Source organism: Lepidothrix coronata, unplaced genomic scaffold (genome assembly GCF_001604755.1).
Source record: "Lepidothrix coronata isolate B3197 unplaced genomic scaffold, Lepidothrix_coronata-1.0 Scaffold51, whole genome shotgun sequence".
Taxonomy (NCBI): Eukaryota; Metazoa; Chordata; class Aves; order Passeriformes; family Pipridae; genus Lepidothrix; species Lepidothrix coronata.
The window spans coordinates 4,509,226-4,532,037 of NW_016690231.1; the positions used below are offsets into that span (position 1 = coordinate 4,509,226).

Sequence of the window (22,812 nt, forward strand, 5' to 3'; positions counted from 1 at the left end):
ATTTCACTTGGGACCTGCTGCACACTGAGGAAAGAACACTGATTTCCTCCAGGTCTCACATGGGAGCTGTGATTTCATGCTAACAGCACTCTGATGCTCCAAAGCAAAGAGGGATTGAGAAACACACACTGAGCTCTGGGGACTCGGTGCCAGCTCTGGCCAATGGCCTATAACAAATGTTGCCCTTCACTTTCTCTCCTTTAAAGTCCCTTCCATACTTTTTTAGCCACACTCTGACTGCCAGAAGTGGCTCATGATGCTGATGGAAGGGGAACTTGTATGACCTGCTGCTGGGGTTTGGGGAGAGCATCCCTGTTTACATCAGAAAATGCACAGGTTTGCCACGGGGCAAGTTCTGCCACAGCAGGGAAACATGGGCAGAGCTGCATTAGCAGGTGACTTAACACAGAGAATTCTTTTCAGCTGCTGCTTCTGAGGGAACAAAGAGGAAAACGGCTGTTAAGTCTCTCCTGCAAACACTACACAGTGAGTAGAATCAGAATGCCACCCTCTCATCTAAAATGCACAGAACAAGCCTGTTTAAAACAGTCTGTCACCATCTATTGTCAACTGCCTGACAGAACCAGAAAGTGCTGTTTGAGACAGTCTGCAAGCAGGAGGGCAGGCTGGCCGTGATGTGCTCCAGTATGCAGGTCAAGGCAAAGAGAGCTGCAATTAACCTCTCCGGGCTTTGAAGCAGGTGGTTGGCTCCAATCCCCACAAGTAATTGTAAAAAGCACAATTTGCCCTGTACAGTCTGTCACAGCCTCCTCATTTTAGACTAATCCAGAACAAAAAGCTACCAGTCCAGAAGAGTAAGTGGGAAACTACTGGATGTTCAGGTCAGCAAAAGTTTATATATCCTTTGGGTCAACAGGTAAAATGGAGAACTGACAAGAAAACAACTAAATGCCTGCTTGTGGTTCATCTTTGCATGCAGGTTCAATTCCAAAGCTCATACCTCACCCTCAGCTTTGTAAGGGGGCCAAATGAAAGGGATGTAACAGGAGACAGTCACAGTCCTTGTGTACAAAATACAAACTGTAATTTATACTCAGGTCTGACACGGAATGACGAGGAGTTAGAAGCAAGATTGAAAGGAAACCCCTTTGTCCAGGAAAGCACAGATTTGGAAAAACAGATAATATACTGAGGTGCTGTGTGTTCAAGAGACCAGAAAACCATGAGGGTCTGAGCAGTAGGCTCGTGGAGGGGATTACCAATTACACAGATGCACAGAGCTCCATGTGGACAACATGAGACCATTTCAACAACAGCTCAGCAGCAATTAACACCACAGAGTTAGTGATACCCTATTGTTTTATTGAAGAAGGCCCTGCTCATTTTCTCTGTAGATTTAACACTACTGATGAAGAGAAGCAGGAAATGGAGGGAGGAGGGAGATGACACTAGGTATAGCTTGTAATGATGTGAATGGATATTTGAAGTTTTAGAGTGTTTTTACATTTAACCCCCATTGAAATGCAGTGAACTAGAGGGAAGGACAGCATGGAAGACATTAACATTTTGGTTTAACAATGTAGACAATTGCTGTGGCTTAGAAAAGGTGCAATGATCCATGAATGTACAATGAGAGTTTAAAAACCTGCTGTACAGAATGAAGTGTGCACTATTCAAAAACTGTTGATCTATGCAAAATTATTAAGCAACACACGAGACCTGCCAGGATTTCAGTCCCAGGTGCAGAGCAGCTGCTCTCATTTGCTTTCCCACGTGCCGTGCAGGGGCGTTCCTGCTGGAGATGGCAGGTTTGGTGGATGCACAGGTTGAAAGGGGAGGACCAAAGGAGGTGGGTGTGCTTTCAAATTCCAGCCCACTGCTTGGCCTGAGTTCAGGGTCAGTAGTAACTGCTGTGCACCCACAGTGGTGATGCAGCTGCTCACAAGGGCAGCCACTCTGGCATCTCATTCTTATTGATTATGGAGGGAGAATACTGGAAGCAATTGGGGGGCAGCTAATAGCAGTACATGGGGGCTGCCAAAATGTTCTCTGCTCCATCCTTTACCCATCAGCTGTGCTTTTAATTGCACTTTTTCTACAAAAAACGCAAGCTGAGGAATTCTGTCAGAATTAAAAGTTACTGTTTCTGTCAGTAACTTTTCTCCCCATTCATTTATCATTGCCATGTGCAGATTGAGAAAGAGAGATCATCTTCATTAGGTCAAATCCATGTCCATATGGATTCTGGTGTCTTTGGAAGATAAGAGAATGCCTTTGCTCACAGTACTTGGTTCAGTGGTTGGTCCACCAGGAATGTCACCTCCCCTGCACAAGAAGAAATGATGTGTGATACCAATAACTAAATTATAGTGGTGGCTGTGTTGCTGTTGATCTTAGCACAGACATTTCTACAGCTGGTTGGGAAACCAGATGGTACTCTACTTTGATGTGTGGAAGACAAATGGGATGGAACTGGTAGGGGATAGAGCATGTCTTTTTAGGTTTGATCCAACCCTTATTGAAGTCAGTGAGAGAATTTCTACTGATTTACTGGCCTCAGATCAGGAGCTTTCAAGGATGTGAGGACTTAACTGTCTATTGTAATGCAATGACAGCCAACTGTGACACAAGCTTGGAATGGAGAATTTTAGGCAGTGTTTTTTAAGAGCTATGTCATATTTCAAGTTGTTTGGACAAACTGCAATTATCCCTTGATGGAGCAGCAGTTCCACTGCCAGGATGCAGAAGAGCAGGTGCACATGAAACTTATTTCATGTGGTTCAAGCTCATTTCAATCAGCACAGTTTGTTTGGGGGGGAAGCTTCAGGAATACTTTGGGTTTTTTTGCATTCAACTACTACTTTTGTTGATAATGAGGAAAAATGGAGAGGAGCTCAGAGCAGGATCTCCTGCTTCCTTGTCCATTTGTGATCAAAATCGTGCCAGTCCCATTCTTGCTCCACGAGTTTCTGTTTCTTTTAAGCAACCTATTATGCAAGTCAGCGTGGCTTCTGTTTGCCTTGTCACCAAGATACAGTGCCTCTCCTGGGCCAACATCCTTCCCAGACAGGCATGCTTATCTCTAGACAGACATCTTCATACTCTGCGCTGAGATAAAGGATCTCTCGCCAGCACAAATTTTAAGCACATGCTTGTCTGAGGTGGCTTTTGCTTAAGTATTTGATCCTTACACTTCTGCAGATTAGGCACTACCAACACTTGTTAGTTTAAGTAAACATCCACACTCTTCATATTCATCAGCTGGTATCCCAGAAGGGCTTAAGAGTTGTTTATCTGGTGAAACCTCAGCATATGGTACCAGCTCTTTCTTGCACCGACTCTAATTGCAAACACTGAACCTGCTCTGTAAAAACTGTTAATTAGGTGAAAATAACGCATATGTTTGAACTATAAGCTAAGGTGGGGGTTTTTTTCCCCAGTTCTGTTTTTCTCCCCACTTGAATTACTCACACAAATGGGGTTACAGGCTGACAGAATAATTTATACATTGGTGAGAAAAGTAAGAAGGGAAAATATTCAGGCAGATGTAACATCAGATGTAACGGTTTTTGTAAAATAATGGGCTTTAAAAGTAATTTGCTATGTACTAAGTAAACTTAGTGTTCATGATTCATGGCTCTAATCCCTGTGACTGAAATTTAAGATCTAAGGCGCCATGAAATTAAAGAAAAAGGAACAATTACATGCATATTCATTCAATTTCATGTATTCCGTATCCTTCAAGTTTTTCCAATGAAATTTTAACAGGGGAAATAGAAGTTTCTAAAGGCTGTGTACTTGAAAAACCCAGCAGACCAGTTGTAACTGCTGAAGCTATAGTTTTATATATATATATATAAAACGCTCTTCTGCTCCTGTTGGTTTCTCAGCCTTCCTGGAGAATGCAAATCAACTCCACATTTCTGCTTTCCCTTTTGAGGAGAACTTTTTAGAACCTGCGAGTCACAGTGAGAACAAATGTCAAAGTGCCTACATTTTGGATGACACAAGATTTACCTTTTTTCACAGAGCTCTTCAGAAACCATGACCTATGAAAATCAATACTTTGCTATTGGCTTTCACTTAAAGGCAGAGATTGAATTACCAGAAAAATCAGTGCAGAGCTACCTGACTCCTTCACTGTGCATCATCTTTGCTTCAAAATCCATACGACACGGGTGGACTGGGCTTCTTTCTCACCAAATAAGAGCCTGTTAAAATCCAGCTACAAATGAGTTGTTCTTCCTATCCATCAGTCCTTCTCCCATCTATAGCCCCAGTGCATGGAGTTGTATGAACTCTGTCTGAATGCCAAGACAGATCTGTAAAGTTCTTCCGTTTCCCCATCGAATCTGGACAAAAACAACTGTTCCAACTCATGCATGAAAGATAAGTGACAAACTGCAGAGTGCTGCCATAAGTCTTCTGTTGTAATTTGGGATTTTTCTCTTTTAGTTTGTTTTTTGACATCTTCCCTTCGGGCTGTGTAGATACAGAAAAACACAGCAGAGTGAGAGAACATAAAAACCTGGAAGCAGTGGAAAAAGGTTCCTATCTTCTCTTAAAATTAGACCGGTTCACTTCATCACAAGAGAATTGTATGTAAAAGCCATGTACAAAATAAAAACATATCCCTGGGATCAGAAAACATACGAATCTGGATCTTTTCCTAGAAGTTATGAGTTCTCTCTCCTAACCACAAAGCCTACAGGTGTATTATGGCCTTAACAGGAAGTAATTCAACCAGCACTGTAACAAAGGATGAGCAAACCAGGACAGGTTGCTTGTCTGGATCATTACTCCTTTAATGATGCCACATCTGCCTAATCACCCAGATATCTTCACTAAAAGCCTCTGGTAAGGGCCTCAGGAAATACAGATTTGTTTAAAGCTATGCCATTGATACAGCATGGAAGGGGCCTGGCAGCTTCCCCAGAGCATATCCTGGTGTCTGTCTGCAGGAGAGAGATGCTGCTACTCCCCATTCAGAGGGTCAAATGATGCCGTGGTGACACACCACTTGAACACTGGGCAAACAGCTCCCTAGGCAGTAAATTTGTTGGGTTTAATACTGCTGTTACACACACAGAGCTAGTGAGTGCATGGAGGTGTAGACAGTGGGAAAAAGAAAATACTTCCAGATTGTGTCTGAAAAGGAAATGGTGTCATTAAAAATGTCACTTCGTTAAAAATCCCTGGAAAAAAATAGGGATAGGAAAAGCCTATGTAAAAAATCACTAGAAGAAGAGCCAGGGAAAACAAAATGGAAATAAAGTAGCCAGGCAACCAGAATATGAAGCAGGTTGACAGCACCTGCATATGTACCTGATTGAGCTGTACATTAGTTAGCCTGGGTTTTGGTAAAAATGTATTACAATTTTACATGTACTGCAGGCCCAAGTCCATTAGCCCGAGATGAATTCTTCTCCATGGCTGCATTCCAAAATACTTAAAGTTATCAGAGATTTTACATGAATTATATATAATATGAACTATAATATATTTAGTCACATTGTCAGTCCCAAGCAGCCTTACTCAGAGGGACATGATCAGACAACAACCAAGGTGCAATCTACGTGTGAAGTGTTCCATACACAGATACAGAAACCACTTACCCATGAAATCTTAGGTTCTTCTCTTACTTTCTTCTCCTAGCTTGCCATAGCTATGAAAACCAAGTTAATGTGAAGCACAGATTTCATTTTTTAATTGACGCATGATTTTTCTTTTGTACTGTTGTTCTCTGGAGACACTCCCTCCCTCATTCATACAAATCATACAGAGACAATGTAAACCAATGCTGTGACATTGATTTCTGCCCAAACAGAACACAAGTCCTGTGCAACTCCAACTGCATCCCAGGCATCCCTGCCACAGGGTAGCAGGTGCTGCACTGTGGTTTCATACTCTCTGTGCAATCAGCACTGAAGGCTGAGTAGATTTTGCCTTTATTTTCTTTAAGAAACTCATGTTTCTTCTCTTCTCCACTGATCTTGGAGTTTTCTTAATACTGGTTTCTTGGCTGACATCACATGGATTTTTTTTTTTACGATGTTTGTGCTGCAAGTGCACTCTGGAGGCTGTGATAGGACAGCTGTCATCTCCTCCTCTAGTTCCATTTTCTAGTTCATCCTGAAATCTTCAAATAGTTTCTTGCCTTGATCTCCCACTTCTGTGGCAGAGGATGGTTTAGTGAACTTTTGTTTGGGATTTTAACCACACTTGCTGCCAATAACCATTGATTTTTTCTGTCCATTCACCTTATTCTGTGATAGATTTCATATTCTTCCCTTTTGTGTATTTCTTTCTGTTTTCCCTTTTCAGCTCTCCTTTCATTTTCATCCCTCTAAGCTCTTACAGCTTCTAGCTATATGTCTTCCCCTATCTGTTCTATTCTCCACACAGAAAGACTTTCAAAGGGGGCTTAAGAGAGGGGGATTCCCACATCCCCATGGAACACATTCCTGCGCATGCACCAATCTTTGACAAAGCCAAAAGAGTCTTTCCATCAGAATCACTTTGGCCAGTGTGGCAGGTACCAGGGAGCACCATATGTCCACTTTATTTTCTGTTTGCTAAAGGATAACAAGAAAAAGGAGACAAGGGTTCTCACCACTGACCGAGCTCTTAACTGTAAATACCTCCAGACTTTCAAGGAGGGAAAAGCTCATAAGTTTTAAGGCAATAATTTCTGCCTGCCAATAATCTCATCTTTGTAGCATGACATCCCCTCCAGCAGGCGTCTCTGAAGTCAGTTTGTAGCTACCAAAGCTATCAGCTTCTGTTCACTGAAAGAACTCTATTAAGTCTCACGTTTTATGCAGGTCATAGATGCAGTCCTATTGATTTAACTTGAGAGAGCACCCTTCTTTGTGGTAGTGAGATGTTTGGTTTTTACCACTTTGCTGCCTTCCTTGTTGCCCAACACGACAGCCCCTGCAGCTGGTGAAGGTCACCAGTTCTCAGGGAACTCATGTTCAGTGCAGGGCATCTGCACTCATTGATTCAACATTAAGGGCCATTCTCATGCAGATGTGTTCTGCTCTGCCAATCCATAGTCCACTTCATCTCTAGCTATGCACTCAGCTTCAGGGGGATTATGCAGCAAATATTTTATTCAAACTAAAATAACCAAAAACTCACTCCTGGCTTCCTGTGCTGCTTAACAGACTGCTGTCTAGAAAACACACTTGTACTTTGCTGTTGCACCTCGCCTGCTTGTCAGTGGCACTTCCAGAGACTTCAGAAGCCATGGAAAAGGTTTGGTACAAAGGGTTCACTTCTCGTGAGGTAAAAAGGCCACCCCAGTTATGACAGATTGCACTCATGAGCATCTCCTCTGCCTTCCTGGAGAGCAGCACACACACAGTGGCTGTAGCCACAGCCAAGGGTTTAGGAAAGATTGCGCCAACATCCTGCACTGAGTTAGGGAATTGGGAAGGGATGAGCTGCTCCAGCCAGATTTCTGCTTTTCAGGATACCTTATGTTTTTTCCCTTAGTTCTATTCTTGCCTGTCAGTCTCATCCTAGCCTTCTTTATTTAGAATCACCTTCATTTTCAGGTACCTCAGGCTTTTCCCTGAGCTTGCTGAACTCCCTGTGACAGACAGAAAAATAATTCAAAAGACAGGCAGCAGCAGCCTCACTAAACAGCATCTTTTCTCACCCTGGCCCACGGACTCAGACAAGGTCATCAACCTTCTCCAAGGAGTGACGCTCCTGTACAAAACCATCTGTGTATTCTTCAAATGGGCCAAAGCTGGAGCCATCTTTTTACAAGAACTAAGGAGATCGAAGTTGGCAGTAATATATTTTTCCTCAGCAAAATTAGTTACACAATATGAAAATATCAATAACAACATAAGGTGATTAAACGAGCCACATTGTCAAGTTTGTAAGAACAGAAGATCTTAGCAAATGGCTGTCTACTAGAATTTAGAAAACCACACTCACCAACAACATCATAAAAAACAAACAAGCTGTAACTTAAATAGTTCTAGTGGCATGGTATCCACAGCAAATGCTGGGAAACATCCATACACCATGGGCATTTGCTTTATTCAATAAACAGCACAAAAGAGAAGCCTCCCAGTATCTCAGCTCTCCTCTCTAACAGTGCTGGCTGGATCTTCCCCATCTCACCATGGTTAAGTGCAATTATTTAGGATCCAGCTGCACCCCTGTGGTTTCCTCCCACTGTTACCTCTCATAAAGAGACAAAAAGCCATCCCTGCTGCTCTGCAGGAGCAGGTTAACTGTGGGGGTGCTGCAGGATGGGTTGCAAGGAGGTGTGGAGGAGACACAACTCTGGCAGTTTGCTCTAAGAATGCAGCCCCATATTTGCAGCTGCTGTTTCCCTTCTACCCTTTATTTGCTTCAGTGTTACTTTGCCCTCGTTTTTTGTACTCAGCTCCCGAGTTCTTCACTCAGTAATTTTGAAAATGTTTGCTTGGCATTTATAGCGCACAAAATGTGCTTAAAAACACAGCAATGAAGCATTTACTCCAAGGAAGGATTTTCTCATTTTACACTGATAATCTCTCTTGCTAAACTCACTGCAGGTTGGGGAAATCTAAAAGTCTCCAGCTCCCGTGTGGCAGGGGCTATTTAAGTCTGCAGATTTCCAGTATGGGTGTATTGAAATCTTTTATTTGTGGGGTGGCAATAAAAGATGTGGAGAGAAAGATCTCCCCTGGCAACGTGTACTCTTGAAAGGCCCTTTCAAAGCAAACATTCCAGCAGTAAGAAATACTTCAGCACGCTACGTTCCCATCTTCCCCTTCCTTCCCTCACCGCCTCTCCAGCCTGTGCTCTTAGCATTGGAATAATAAATTTCTTTGTGCCCCATCTTACAAAAGTGTTTCACATCACCTTCATGCACTTGGCTGGGGAGGACCTCGCAATCACACGTTATATTTTCACACAGAACTATAAGTATTTTATGTTTCTTTGCAGCCAAGTGTTATCAGCTGGCCATATAAGACTCAGTTTTGGGAAAAAAAAACAAACTGAAATGATTGTATTCTGAAATACTGATTGCATCAAATGGCAACTAGATTGGAAGACAGTAATCATGCTGAGCTCAAGCGATTAAAAACTCACTTGGAAAATTGGTGCTTGCTGAGCCTTTATGGAAAGAAATGAATTAAGAAGGAAAACAATAAGGAAGGGCATACATTAATTTTGCTCTGCAGTGGATAATTTTGAATGTAAGAGATCTGAGGAAGAACCATGTGTCTTAAGGATTTTCTCTTATGTTTTCAGAAGAAAAGCTGAGAGCCACTGGAGAGGGACTGCAAATTAAATCCAAACAGCAATCTCAGAAGCAGCAATTGGAAAAGAGCAAATAAATAAAGTATATAAATAGGAGATAGCATTTCCTGCTAGGAACTTATCTTTTCAGACAATGCCTCTCAAACAAAGGACTCCCCTTGCTGGCAGTCCTGCCGGGCAATCTCCATCTCCGCTCCCCGGGTGATGCCGTTCCCCTCCGCCCTGCTGGGCTGCACTGGATGTTTGCACAAGTAACTCAGTAAAGGATTACCTCCCACAATGTCTATATTGTAGCAAGCCCTGTGTAACTCTTGCTCAGCTGTGAGAGCTGCAGGGTGGGCCCTGTGTCCACACCACTCCTGTGCAGGGTTGAGTACGCTGCCAGCACTCCACAAATAGTCAATGCACACAACTCAAATAAACGCCCAAATCTTTTTCAGTGAGGCATGCAACCATTTTACAGCCTCTTCCAAGAGTTCATGCCTCTCTGTTCCTTATTCCACTCCTTATTACAATACATCCTTTCCTCTGGCTCACAGATTCTGGATCCAGGCTCATGTTTGAGGGAGGTCTGATCCTCCAGCCCAGGGCAGGACTGTGTTGCTCAGCCTGCAGGACATCACCAGTGCTCCCGAGCAGGAACAGGCTGAAATTCCCCCCGAAGTAGCTGCAGGGTTCATTATCTGCTGATAGAATGCTGCTAAAATGCATTTTACGTTGTTGGGAGGCCATACTCTGCAATGCTTCTGACACGAGTAGTCTTCACTCTCACTCAGTAAATGGGGCAGAATTATTATGTCAGAAACAGAACAGGAGTGAGCATTCCAATGTCTGTCATGAGCATCACATGAGCTTTATACACAGGGACACATACACCTCTCTATAGCATAGTCTGTCTGACTTTGACACAATTCCAAATCCGCCCCACTGAGGAGTAGTAAAATGTGGAGGTGACGGAATTAGTTTTCACTTCCTGTTGAACAAATGCAAACTTTAAAGTTTTAATCCCTGTTTGACACTTTTTATATTTTTAAATATGTACCTGGACCATGTTTCAATAGCCTGACTCTACTCACAAAAACAACTCCAGCAATTCCAGGAAGCCTTTGATGTGGGAGTGAATGTCATGGCACAGTGACATTAGTATAAATCAGACCTTAAGAACTGACAACACAAAACAAAATGCTAAATCCAGCCATTTATTTAACCCTGAAGTCACTGTGCTCACTGAAGCTGAGGGACCCTCTCACTAGAGTGTATAATGAATAGGAAGAAGAGAAAAACCACATCCCAGTGTGATTCTTCCATACTTCATGCAAATGGAAAAAGAAATCCATTTATAACTTCACTTTGTTCTTTCATCCTTATTTAATGAGCTGTCTGATTCAATAATCTAGCATTTAGCTACAATTCTTTAAGGCTGGATTTTCCCCATTCCCCTCGAAATCCCAGATACACCCCAATCCTGAAGTACAAAGGTAGAGACCTGCCAAACTACATGTCATTTCTCCTCTTGTTTCTATTCCTATGAAGAACACCAAACTAGTTTTTATTCTGATTTCCTATTCCATATAATGAGAATGCAAAAACATTAATAATTAAAAACATAGCAAGAAAAACCCTGCCTTCTCCCACAGAGGATAAAGAGAGCTGGTTACTGTCAACAGTAGGTGCTTCTGTCAAATAAATTAACTGTGCTTCAAAATGATGATGGCGTGTCAGCCTCATCGTCTCCATCTTCGACTCCAATTATGTATCTCAAGGGAATGCATCTCAGAACACATTACTAAAACACAGGTGTGGATAAGTTAGACCACAAAAAACACACACTCAAGCTGCATTAAAAATCCAACTGTGTCCCACGGAGAGAGGGGAACACGAAGGTTTGGTTGCCACGTGTGCCCATCGCTGCCCAGCTGCCTCCAACAAAGTTCTCTGGAACTAAAGCCACCTGTGGCTTGAAATATTTAGTGCTGTATGTACATTTTAACATACATTTTTGGTGCCCAAACCATTATTGCTGGGTTAAAATGTGATGCTTTGCCATCCAGAATGCAGCATGTGCTGCCCACTCCCACCTCTCTCAGCCACCAACATCAGGGACGAGGGTGGCAGGTAAAGACTTTTCTCTCATCCTTTAGCTGACAGTTAATGGCTGTTTTAACTTTCACATGGAGCAAATTTTGCCCTCTGTAACACCTCTGTCACTCCAGTGCCTGTCACACACTCTCATGACTTTAGCTGAGAGCACATTTTGCCCCCAGGAGTTTTGATGACAACGGGAACCTGAATTAATTTGCCCAGCCAGAATGATAGTTCAAGAGGTATAAAAGCCTCCGAATCCATGAGGTTCATGCAGCCACAATCAGAATATTTAAATGGCCAGCTGCATTAAAGTTTATAAAGCAGAGTTTATTTCCTACAAAATTTGGAGAAAAAGCCTCCAGAAGTTTGTCATTTTCTCTCAACAACAGCTACTTATTGCTGCATTTGCTTTTGTTGAGCCTGGAGTGAGTTGTTTACTCTGTGCATTTCTTAGTATAAAATATTCAGAGTTTATCCTGAGCAATACTGTGGTTCAGCTAATGATTGTTTCCCAGGACTGGGATCCATGCCCTTTGCATTTCTGCTCTCAGAGCAGCCAAATGCTAAGCCATAGAATTGTTTTCTTCCTCTGAAGTAGCAGCTGGTGCCTTGGAAGACACCATAAGCATCTCTGCCGAAATCTGTGTAATTGCACATGTCGCCGTGGTCTGTTCTTAACGGATCCTTCTCCCAGACAAAACACTGTTTTCTCAAGCTGGCTTTGAAGACCGTATGTGTTTAAAAATAGCTTCAGGAAGGCACACACATATATTTTGCTATAAACTGTGTACAATGTGTACTGTATACAGAATATTAATTCTCCAATATGTGATTTTGTGAGACTGCCTCGTTGGCATCATTATTGCTACACACGGAGCTGGTTTGTGTGCAAATATGATTCTAGACCCAAAGTTTTAGCTTGGCACCATCCTAAAACAATATAGATTTCAACCTGTTGCTGAGTAACTAGAGTGCTTTTCATGATAAATCTTTAATATGCAGTAAGTGGCTATGGTACTTTGTTCTGATCATACTTTGTCAAGCTAGAAAACTAATTAGCAGAATCTGGTGACCTGTATGTCAGAACCTCTGATACGTCAACAAAAAGCAAAATCCTTGATTCAACACTTGGCATATTGTAGAGGGATCTGATGTACTCTCCTGCTCACCTCTTATGACTTATAAAGATGAACTTTGTAGGGGGACAGAGAGAGTGGGGTTTTTGGACAAAATAACTAGAAATTGTAAGAAACTCTAATTTATAAGTTTAATGGATTGCAAGCAGCTCAATGATAACTCATTATTGCTCTAACATACGCTTATCTGTCTACAGATACAAAAGACAAGATGTTAAGGCAAGAGAACTGTTTCTTGCCAATGAATCCTACTGGGACAGAAGTATCCCTGTCATCACTACTGAGACAGAGACAGCAGCTTCTTGGAGGAGGTCTGGAGTAAGGCAGAGAGGTAAACCAGGACTTTTCAGTCCTAAGCAAGCTCCTTACCTCCTGAGTACTCCTTCCATTCAGAGGAATGCTTCCCTGCCACAAACCTCTTCCCTCTGCCAGGCATCAGGGGAGTCATTATTTCAAGGGCTTTGTAATGGACTGCAGAGCCTGTTACCTCCCAGCTCCCAGAGACAGATGGGGATGAAGCTGACAGTGACTTGTGGCTGTTAACTGCTGATTTCATGGAGCTGATGACACTGACTCACGGGCACTAATCAGGTGAGATTAAAAGGACAGCATGAACAGGGAGATGGACTCACCAAATTAAACACTTGCACTTCAAAAGCTTTCTATCTGCACAGCTGCTGCCACAGCCCAAACCTGTCCCCTGCTCTGGGGCAAGATGGAGAGGTGAAGCCTCCAGGGCTGTCAACCTTGAACCATTCACCAGCACTGAAGAAAAAAATCACTTAAAAAATAAGGTCTAGTTCAAAATGAATTGTGCAGCAAACCAAGTGGCACCAAAGTAAATCCATCAAATAAACAAGTAGAGAGGATTTGCACTGCTTCCAGAAAGAGTTTGGACTCCTGGTGGGATCTCATTTCTGTGTGAGTGACCACAAAATAAAGCTCTTAGGTAATACAGTGATAGGTACTCAAAAATATGATAGATGGAGAACAAAGATTAGCTCTACTTTATGTACAAGTCCATTACATTCTTGATCGCATGCTTTAATGGCAAAGCAGCTGCAGAACTTGCAAATTACAAGCTCTAGCTTTGTTTTCAGAGCTGCTGCATAAATAGTTGTTTTTAACAACTCCAGGCAGGCACTTCCTTCCGCAAATTGTCCTAAGAGTGTGCTGTGAGTCTGCAGCAAGGAATTGTTCCCAAAAATCCAGTATCATCTAAACTGGAGAAGTGCATTATCCATCCATTTCCCTATTTGTGTTTTCCCCATGGTTCCTTGTAGCAGTTACTGTGCTGGGGTTGGAGATCACTGTGCCCAGGGCTGTTGAATGAGGTCCTCAGTGCTCATCTGCTTTTTGTTTGGAAGAGGGAAGAGCCCTCTGCAGATTCAATCTATTTCAGCTATTACCTTTCCTGCCTTTGTTAAACTGTTTTTACTGCACATTTAGATAAAGCCTGGCTGGCTACTGCCAGGAAAATTAGGTCTTCTCTTGTTTTACCATGAATTATAGAGTTCAAGATAAGGTTTGTGTTAGAAAAGTAGGGGGCAGGAATGGTCTGAATTTTACTTTCATTATAATTAGACATGAAATTATGAAAAGGTGAAAAATAATTCACTGAAGAGCTTTCCCCTAGCAAGGTAACAAGTGCATTCTAGCACAGATGGAGTTCATGGGATATTATTGAACACTGTGGCTCTCAGTGTTTGGCTCTGCCTGGGCACAGTGAGCCTGTTTCTGTTGCACTTCATGTGTGGGCAGAAATGGGCAGGACGGGGCCCTGTGACTTCCCTTCTGTTCAACTGAGGGCTCTTTCTGCTACCAAAAAAAAAATTAGGCTAAATTAGTTTGCAGTGTAACTCCATGGAAGCTGTTTGAATGACTGCAGAGATTAATTGGAATGATCAGTCACTTTCTGAGTGACTTGCAAAGGACATGAAAATATGACTAATCTAAGAATGAATTAATTGGACAGCTGTCTCACTTTCATTTGAACACTACTGAGATAAACATTTGGACTAAGAAGTTGTCCTCATTAGAACTTCTTCACTTGATGTTGATGGTGATGTTTACAACTACCATGGAACTACAGTGTTTTCAGAATTTTCCTTCATGTGAAATTACTACAGTTCAGGCTTTTAAAGGCACTTTTACGAGGAGGAAAAAGGAGTGCATCAATCTTGCTTGGAGCTTCTAACTAAAGACTGATTGTGCCAGAGCCTCTCGGGTTATAATTCCTTCTGTAATAAACCTTTGGTAGTCGACTTCAGTCAAGTTTCCACCACTTCTTTCTTTTCAGCTTTGCAACCCAATTTATTTGTTTATGGTTTGCAGAAAAAGCAGAACACTGGGAGAGAAGTCTTTCCAGTGAGTTTGTGACAGAAGACCACTGAAGTTAATGAGATTCTTAGTGGGGATAAGGTTTTTGTCCATTCAGAGTCAACGGAAGCTTCAGAAGCAGTATAATGCAGGTTAAAGCTGGGAAAAGGATGTATTTCTCTGCCTTGTTAGTGGATAAGGAAGTGAGACTCCAAGGGGAATGAGTGATTTACCCATAGTCATACAGCAAATCAGCAAGAGATATGGAAATTAATGCTGAGAAGCATTTCAGTGCCTTAATCATAAAGCCAATCTTTTCCCTCAAATGCCAACACCATTAAATTTCAATAATGGAATAAGCGCAAGAGTTTCATCGACTTACAGTGATGTTTCCATCAAAATATTTTAGAGAGAAGCTGGTTCCAGTGGAATGGTTGGTCAGCATTATGACCTATGTCCAGCTGCAGGGATCAGCAGTTGTAGGGACCAGGGATTGTAGATGAACTTAAGCAAATTCACCTGTGAGATTCCTTTCAGGATCACATCATGCTAAGGCTGGAGAATGCAAGGTCAAAAAGGAACTAGGTGTGTTTTATTATATTTAGCACTAATTAGTGGGTTTTGAAAAAACTGGACTGAAATATTGTCTTGTTGGGAAGCCATTAAACTGTCAGGCTGAGGGAATATATGGCTTAGAATAGGAATGATTCACATCTCTTGCCTACAAATAAATCACTTGTACCTCACATATCTATTTGACCATCTCTGAGCAGTATCAATGTGGTACCAAGGTAGCTGCTAAGAGAAGCACGTGTTGTATAAATTCCTAATAGCCTGGGCCAAAGTCTGTTTTTATTTAAGATAGCTTCAATTCATTTTGTCTTAATTGAAAATAATGATGTTAGAGCAGTGATCAAAGAATTGTCTCATTAATTGTCTATTAAATCATTAGCTATTAAACAGGAATAAAAGGTTAAGAATGCAACACTCTATTCTGCCCAAAAGAATATGAATATCTCTCCAATTACAAAGAAACAATAAAAGCAGAATTAACAGTGGAAAGAAGCTTAAGATTAGGTAATTAGATCCAAAATGCCTGACAACTCTGATTAGAGGGTTTAGCAGTACAACCTATATAGAAAAGGCAGCACCAATTCAGAAGCAAAGTCAATATTGACTTTACCAAAGGGGCTTGTAAAGGGAATATGCATTTTTCTGAAAAAAGTATAGGCACATAAACCCTGTACTAAATTTTAACTCAGCTAATTAATTGTTATGGATTCAATCTTGCAACCAATACATATATTTGCAGTTAAAAAATTATGCCTGAACAGCATTCAGTCTAAGAGCACCTCTCAGTAATTTGTGACTGAAATCCATTAAAAGTATGCTGCAATTTTCAGAAAAATAACATTACTCCCATTTTATATCACCAGGATGAGGCAATATCTAGTCAATGAAGACCACAATCAGACCTCTTGTTTTTGTTCATTGAGTCAAAATATCAGAGAGACAGGTACCAGGTCTGGGAAAGGTTCCCAGAGACATTCTCGACTGCCAGGGGTTTGATGCCCAAATAATTTCACAAAGCAGTCAAATAAAGACCTGATTTATACCAACTTAGTCGCTACCAAAAAAAACCTGGCAAATTTATTGTGCAAATCTCATGAAACCCGTGCAGAATCATGGCCTGTGTTTTGGTCTGCTCTATCCAGGAATGGGAAGACACTCACCAGCCTGAGGGTGCTTTGGAGCAGACCTAATTCCACCGAGAAAGACAAAGTTTTGAAAAAGAGAAAAGGAAAGATGGTCAAAGGGCAAGAGCTTTGCTGTACTGAAGTGCATAAATCCACAACTGCAACTGGAAATCTTGTCTCTGCTCAGAGGTCATGTCAAGACTTATTTAGTTGCCAGCTGTAGTGGACCTGTTAAATTTGGGAACCAGAACAATTTTATGTCCAGCCTTGACAGGATACCCATAAGGACAACTGCTGATTGACCAAAATGGGCTTTAAAGAGGCAGAGCTCTGAAATGCAGCATCTCTCCAATCTGCAGATACTAATTCTACTAATCAAAGAGGAATGGGAGTGTTTGTCCTGACCTTTTCCTATCTGGTTCAGCCCAGAGAGGTATTCTCTAACTAGAGCAAGTCCTAGAAATACTACAAACTCAATCAATAGAAACAAAAGTCCCCATACACCATCTTTTAGATCTGGATCTGTTTTTCTGAAGTGCAAAGAAAAAATAGTCTCAGTAATATCTTGATGATATATAACTTGTTGCTTGAGTTTATAATATGAACAAGTCACTGTTCATATTTATCAACTGATAAATAATAGCCACTAGTCAGATAATAGTTATGTGCCACTCAGCAAAAAAAAGAATAACAACATTTATCAAGACAGTTTGTTTATTTGACAACTAATTATGTTAGTCATAAAGAAAGATATTCATCCATGTTCCTCTGGTAAGGATCTTCAAAGAAATTTGGTTTCCAGAAAAAGAAAATGGGATTTTTTCTTTCCCTATCTGATATAGAAGGAAAAATATAGAACCCATAAATAATACCAAAAAAACCCCCATCCCATACAGAACTCACTGTAGTCAATTCTTAAGTTCATTTAAAATAAGAACATTCCCATACCACATAATAAAACAAGTTAACCTATTAAAGATATTCAAAAGTACCTCTTTTATGCCTAGAAATAATAATGAGCTAAAAGATGAAAGCCATGCAATGGTGTCAGAAGTCAGGCAGTCAGTGTCATGATAAAGTCCATTAATGCTATTTTCATCTCAATGTCAGGGAGGCAGAACCAGTTGAAAATAACATTTACAAAAACCCAAAGAAACAAACAAACCACAACATTGTTTAAAAGCTCCCAGCTCTCGTTTTAAGAACTTTTGCAACGTGGTTGTTATTTTCTATTCTCTGTCATGCTTCTCCAGATTTTGGCACCGTTCAGTATCTTCAATTATAAGAAACTCCTGACTGGAAACAGGTGATACAGCCAGAAGCATGGAGGAAATCACCCTGTATGCTGTTACAAAATACTACATCATTGCTGGGAAATAAGGGATGCAGCAAATCCACGCAAGAACAAAGACCCCTTTGGAAAGAGTTGATCTTTCCTAAATGCAATATATCAGCTACACACTATTTCTCATCAGCACTGACTGGCCAGCAAAGAAAGACTAGGACAGCTCTTTTAGTATCCCTGGCCCTTTCTTGCACGTGGAACAGACCAGGTCAAACAACTCTGCATCAGTCTGTTGAAATGTGCTAACTCTGCATGACCTCTGGAGACCCTCCCCAGTGCACAGCAGGTACCACCGCCCACCACAGAAACAGCCATCCCTGTAAAACAACTGCCTGATGGAAATCCCAAATGTGGGCCAGGTCCCAGTATGGTGGTGGTGGAGGAGAAAAGGGTGAGAACTCCATCCTCCACCTCAGATGGTGCCTTACCTTTATGACGTCTTCATCAGCTGATTTGCACTCGATGGAGTCTGAAACGTCCACCACGGACCCGTCCTCCTGCACGGCAACGACCTTGACTGGAACTGACACCATTCTGCCCGTCAGAATGGCCGTGTTAAGGACCTCTGTGTCCTGCATGCACAGACAAAGGGAGGATGGGTGTTAGAGAAGCACAAAACCACGAGAATGAACCAACCCTGCCTCTGATGGGGACAGGCTCAGAGGTGGGACCCTCCCTTGCACACGCCCTTCGATCTCCCTGCAGTCAACAGTTTAGCAACTTTCTAAGCCAAAAGCTGCACGTGGACAGTCAAGTTTTGGTTTTGACGAACATGGATTTCTTCTTTTTGAGCTCATTTACAGGTTTGGCTGCAGTGGCAATGAAATCTGTGATGCAATGAGGCACAAAGGCCTGTCTGCAGCTCGGGAGAACCACAGCACTACTCGAGTAGGATCTCCAGGATGTCAGCGACTCCTCCCACCCCTTTGCCCCAAATCATACCAGCGATTTGGGAGGTGATAATCAAGCATTACAATAACAGCATTTCTTCCTCACTGTTCCAGCTGACAGTGTTGTTGAGTTGACCAATTTCCCTTTTCGAAACATAAAATACATGAGGAGAAAAACTCTGCCTCCATACACAGGTTTTTTTTTAATCTTTCCCCATCAAAATCCCACCTAGAGATGTTTTACCACATTTATCTCTAGTCCTGATGAATTCACAGTGCTGGCACTCTAATGACTCCATTAACACAGCCTTCCTCTGTGTCTCAGTATGGCTGCAGTTTGATTAATTACTCCAAATGAGTTGCTTCAGAGGTCCCTGCCTTGTGTAAGCAGGTATGCAGACTGGAGGGGAGCAGCTTGTCTCTGCATAAGCAGTGCTTACTGCCAGCCCAAAACTTGACACTCATGCTGGGCAAGGAATGATCTGGGATTTCACAGAGATTCATTCCGGCCGTCTCGAAAATCCTGCAATAGGAAATACTGCTTTGAATCAATCCACTTTTCATTTTTCAACTTCCATAAAACTAATTGCTTGCCAGTTGAGGGGTGGGGGGGAAAGTTGCTTCAAACTAATCTAACTTTAAATTCCATTATTAGAATTGGTGGAAGACGAAATGGATTTTAGCGAAAAATTTGATGGCAGCTTGCACAGGGAGATATATTCACTATCATTTGCTCTGCTGCTAGATTGATGGAGAATAATGGGCATTGACCACAAGCTAAGGACAGCTGGAGAAGACCAATAAATACTTGCAACTAAGATGTATTATTAATCAATATTCAGAAACTTCTACAAAAAGCGCCCTGAATTAAATGAGCTGAAGTACTAATAACACTAGTGCCAGCTAACTAATAGAGTCTACCAGAGGTTTATGGGCAGCCATGTTCCAGAAAAGCACTGAAGCACACACTCAAGTCCATTTCTGATCAGAACAGCACTAAGAGGACGTGCTCAACTCGACACTTAGACTTCAATGTGATTTAAGAGTCATCCTGAAAAAAAGATGCTTTTCTGAATAATACCTCATGAAATAAATATACCCTCTTTGTTCTGTTCTCTGCCAGGCACAAACCAGATGTTTCACGCAGTAAATGACTGTCTAGTTTTTGTTTATGCTGAATGGGCTCATTTATAACCAGCTGCCATCCATGAGAGAGGGACACTGGGAAAGAGAGAAGTATGTGACAGAAGTGGAAGTGTGAAAGAACGACTGTAAAACCTTTGCAAAGACAGATCTGAAAAGGGCTAAGAAGAAAATGCATTGCCAGGTGAAAGAAAACACTTAGATGCACCTCAGGTGGAAAAAAGTTGTATAAGACAGACAAAGAGAAACTGAGGGTAATTTATCCACAAGCATGTCAGAGAAGAGATAGTTACATTTCACCAAACCACCTGCAAATATTCCATATATCCTAAGCCATCAATCCAATATAAACACATACCAGATATTTGATGAAGACCTGGTGGTTCTGTGTGAAAAGGGTCCCAAGGACCAGTTTGCCACTGTGTTATTTCTAAGCCATTCTCCAACAACAGACAGTCTTCTTCAGGGCATCTGGGGAAACACTATTTTGGCCAAGGTCACAAACAATGAACACATGACTAATGCCACTTCCAAACACACTCTGTTAGCACAGCAACTCCTCCAGGTCAGGCAGGCAGCACTTGTAGGCAATTACAGTCTGGTCCAAAGCCCTACCAAGTCACTGGACTTCAGTGGACTTGGAACCAGGTTCTCAACAGGCCTGAACCAACCTCTCCTTTGGTTTTTGTGCTGTTCGCTCCGTCACCCACATGTTGACCAGCATGTGTGACAAAGGATAAAAAACCTCTGCCTCCTTTGAACCCTAAGTGCTGTTTAGCTACCAAAGCTGAAGTCTGACTTTGATGTGCTGAAGGATAATGCAAAGTTTATAAAGACATTTGCATTCCTTTCATAACTCCCTGTGAAGATGAGCATGAGACGAGTAAAAGCACAAGAACTGTCCTGAACCTCCTCCGTTTCCCAGTGTGTACAGGAGCCCACCGTGCTAATTAGCTGGTGCTGCCTCACAAAAACTGCACTTCACTGCAAGCAATTCCACTATAGAAATCAATATTTCAGATGCCTGATGCCTGGAGTGAGTGTTACACAAATATAATAGGCTGTAAAGACCTTTTAAAGAGCCAGCTATTTAGAGACTGAAAAAATATATTTCCTCTGAGGAAGAAATATGAACTAATCGACTATCCATTAGATTTATAAACAGACTTTTTAGTGCATCTTCAACAAGTAACAGCATTTCATCTAAATTCTGTTAGGCTTGGTCTGTATTTCCATAGTAGGGTTTACTGCAGGAAAAAAAGTTACTGAACTTTAGATACCTGTACTGACCATTACTAACAGCATCTCAAATGCAGGGAGGGGATTTACACAGGTATGTCCTCCCATGTTGGCACAGCATAAGTGAAACATCAGGAACTACAACCAGGGACCGCCAGCACAAACCTCCAACTGTGGACACTTCAAGGTCCCAGGTGGAAAACTGGGAATCCTTCCCCATTTCTACTGTTGGAAGGTTTCAGCTGCCAGATCTTGACCAAAAGCTTCAACTCAGCAGGCTGGGTGGAAGCCACACACTCGTATCACAGGCTCTATCCATGAATAATAATAATGTGCGTGTTTATCTCCAGCTCTTTCTTGGTACCTGAATGCATAAGCACCTCAGCAGAGCTCTTCTTAATTACAACTGTAACCTGCTAATAGCATTTCTTTGTTGTCTGAAGGAATCTACTTCTTATGCAGGCTAGGCTAAATTAAAATTTAATACAACATCAGGTCGCAACAGAACTAGGAAGCAAATGACAGCTGTTTAATTAAAACCTAAAGCTGATTAGATGGCACTACTGAGAGAAATACTCAAGAGGAAGAGCTGAAAACCACTGAAACTCTAGGCCAGGATAATGGCTTTATTTAAATATGAATAAAGGCTGCACACAGCCATAGTAAATGTTTGACAACTGGTTGCTTCGGACAAATGGGGGGAAATGTGAACACCAGATGTGTCAAAAGTCTTGATAGAGCTGTGACTGCAAACACTGCTGTTACCTGTGGATGTGACCAGAAGCAGGGATTACTGAGGAATGACTCCAATAGGTAGGTACAAATCAACTGAGGAACTCCAGGCACAAAGTTCCCAATATTACACTTTAAACAACACCCTGGTGACCTAAATCCTCCTTAGACAGGTGACTTTACAGCAGCTCACCCACTTCCCATAAACCAACACGATGCAGCTTTTATCTCCTCTTTTGGCTGCAAAATAAAGGCACGGAGAAATAGATCGCACATCTCACAAGACAGCATCTCAAGAGCCAGGAGCTGGACACAAGTTACCTAGACCCCAGCCCAAAGCCAGCAGTGCATGATTCCTGCCCCTCTGGGAGCAGCCCAGCATCCTTCCCACAAAGTCTGGCGAGGCACAGAGGTCCCACACTGACCCAGTTTGCTGTGACATGTATCATCCTTGTGATTAATGCACGAGCTGGTCGTGTTTTTTTTAGAGGTTAACAAAACCTGCTACAGTACAGTAAACCCAATAAACACTCAATTGTAAATCAGGAGGGAAACCTAAAGCCAGCCCTATTCCACTGACAAATGCTACAGCTAAATGCCTTTTGGCATTTAGCTGAAATGACTGTCTTTAGTGAAGAAGGCAGAGAGCTGGAACATTTGTCTGTAGAATTGCATTCCTTCATTATTATGTCTTTCCCCAGAGTGTACCTCACAAAAATACATTTGTAATATTAGAAGGAAACTTTAGGAACCAGTTCTTCTGCCTGGAAACGGCATCTCTTAAAAAAAAAATGTAAATTACAGGGCAGATTGTGGGCTGGGCTTGGGGAGGCTTTCTTATTTGATAAATTATTCACCAGCTTTTTCTTCAGATCAAAGAGCAAGGCAATATAAATCCATTAAGCAATCTTAATATATAAATTAGATGCTTTGCTAAAATTATTGTAATCCAAAGCAATTCTGTACTTTCCCCACCTCATGGCTGAATACCA

At 41.8% G+C, this 22,812-nt stretch overlaps 1 protein-coding gene across 7 annotated transcripts in view; it reads right to left on the bottom strand.

Annotated features, from left to right (window-relative positions):
* Positions 1-22,812, bottom strand: part of TMEM132B (transmembrane protein 132B) — a 229,843-nt gene that overhangs the window by 17,163 nt on the left and 189,868 nt on the right. For 5 of the 7 annotated variants that reach the window (XM_017815606.1, XM_017815608.1, XM_017815607.1 and 2 more), the window contains one exon: positions 18,245-18,388. In XM_017815606.1, coding sequence (XP_017671095.1) covers positions 18,245-18,388 — 144 coding nt within the window. Of the gene's footprint in view, positions 1-4,089; positions 4,114-18,244; positions 18,389-18,588; positions 18,693-22,812 lie in introns of those variants that run through there. The other 2 variants (XM_017815610.1, XM_017815611.1) reach the window with 2 other exon arrangements.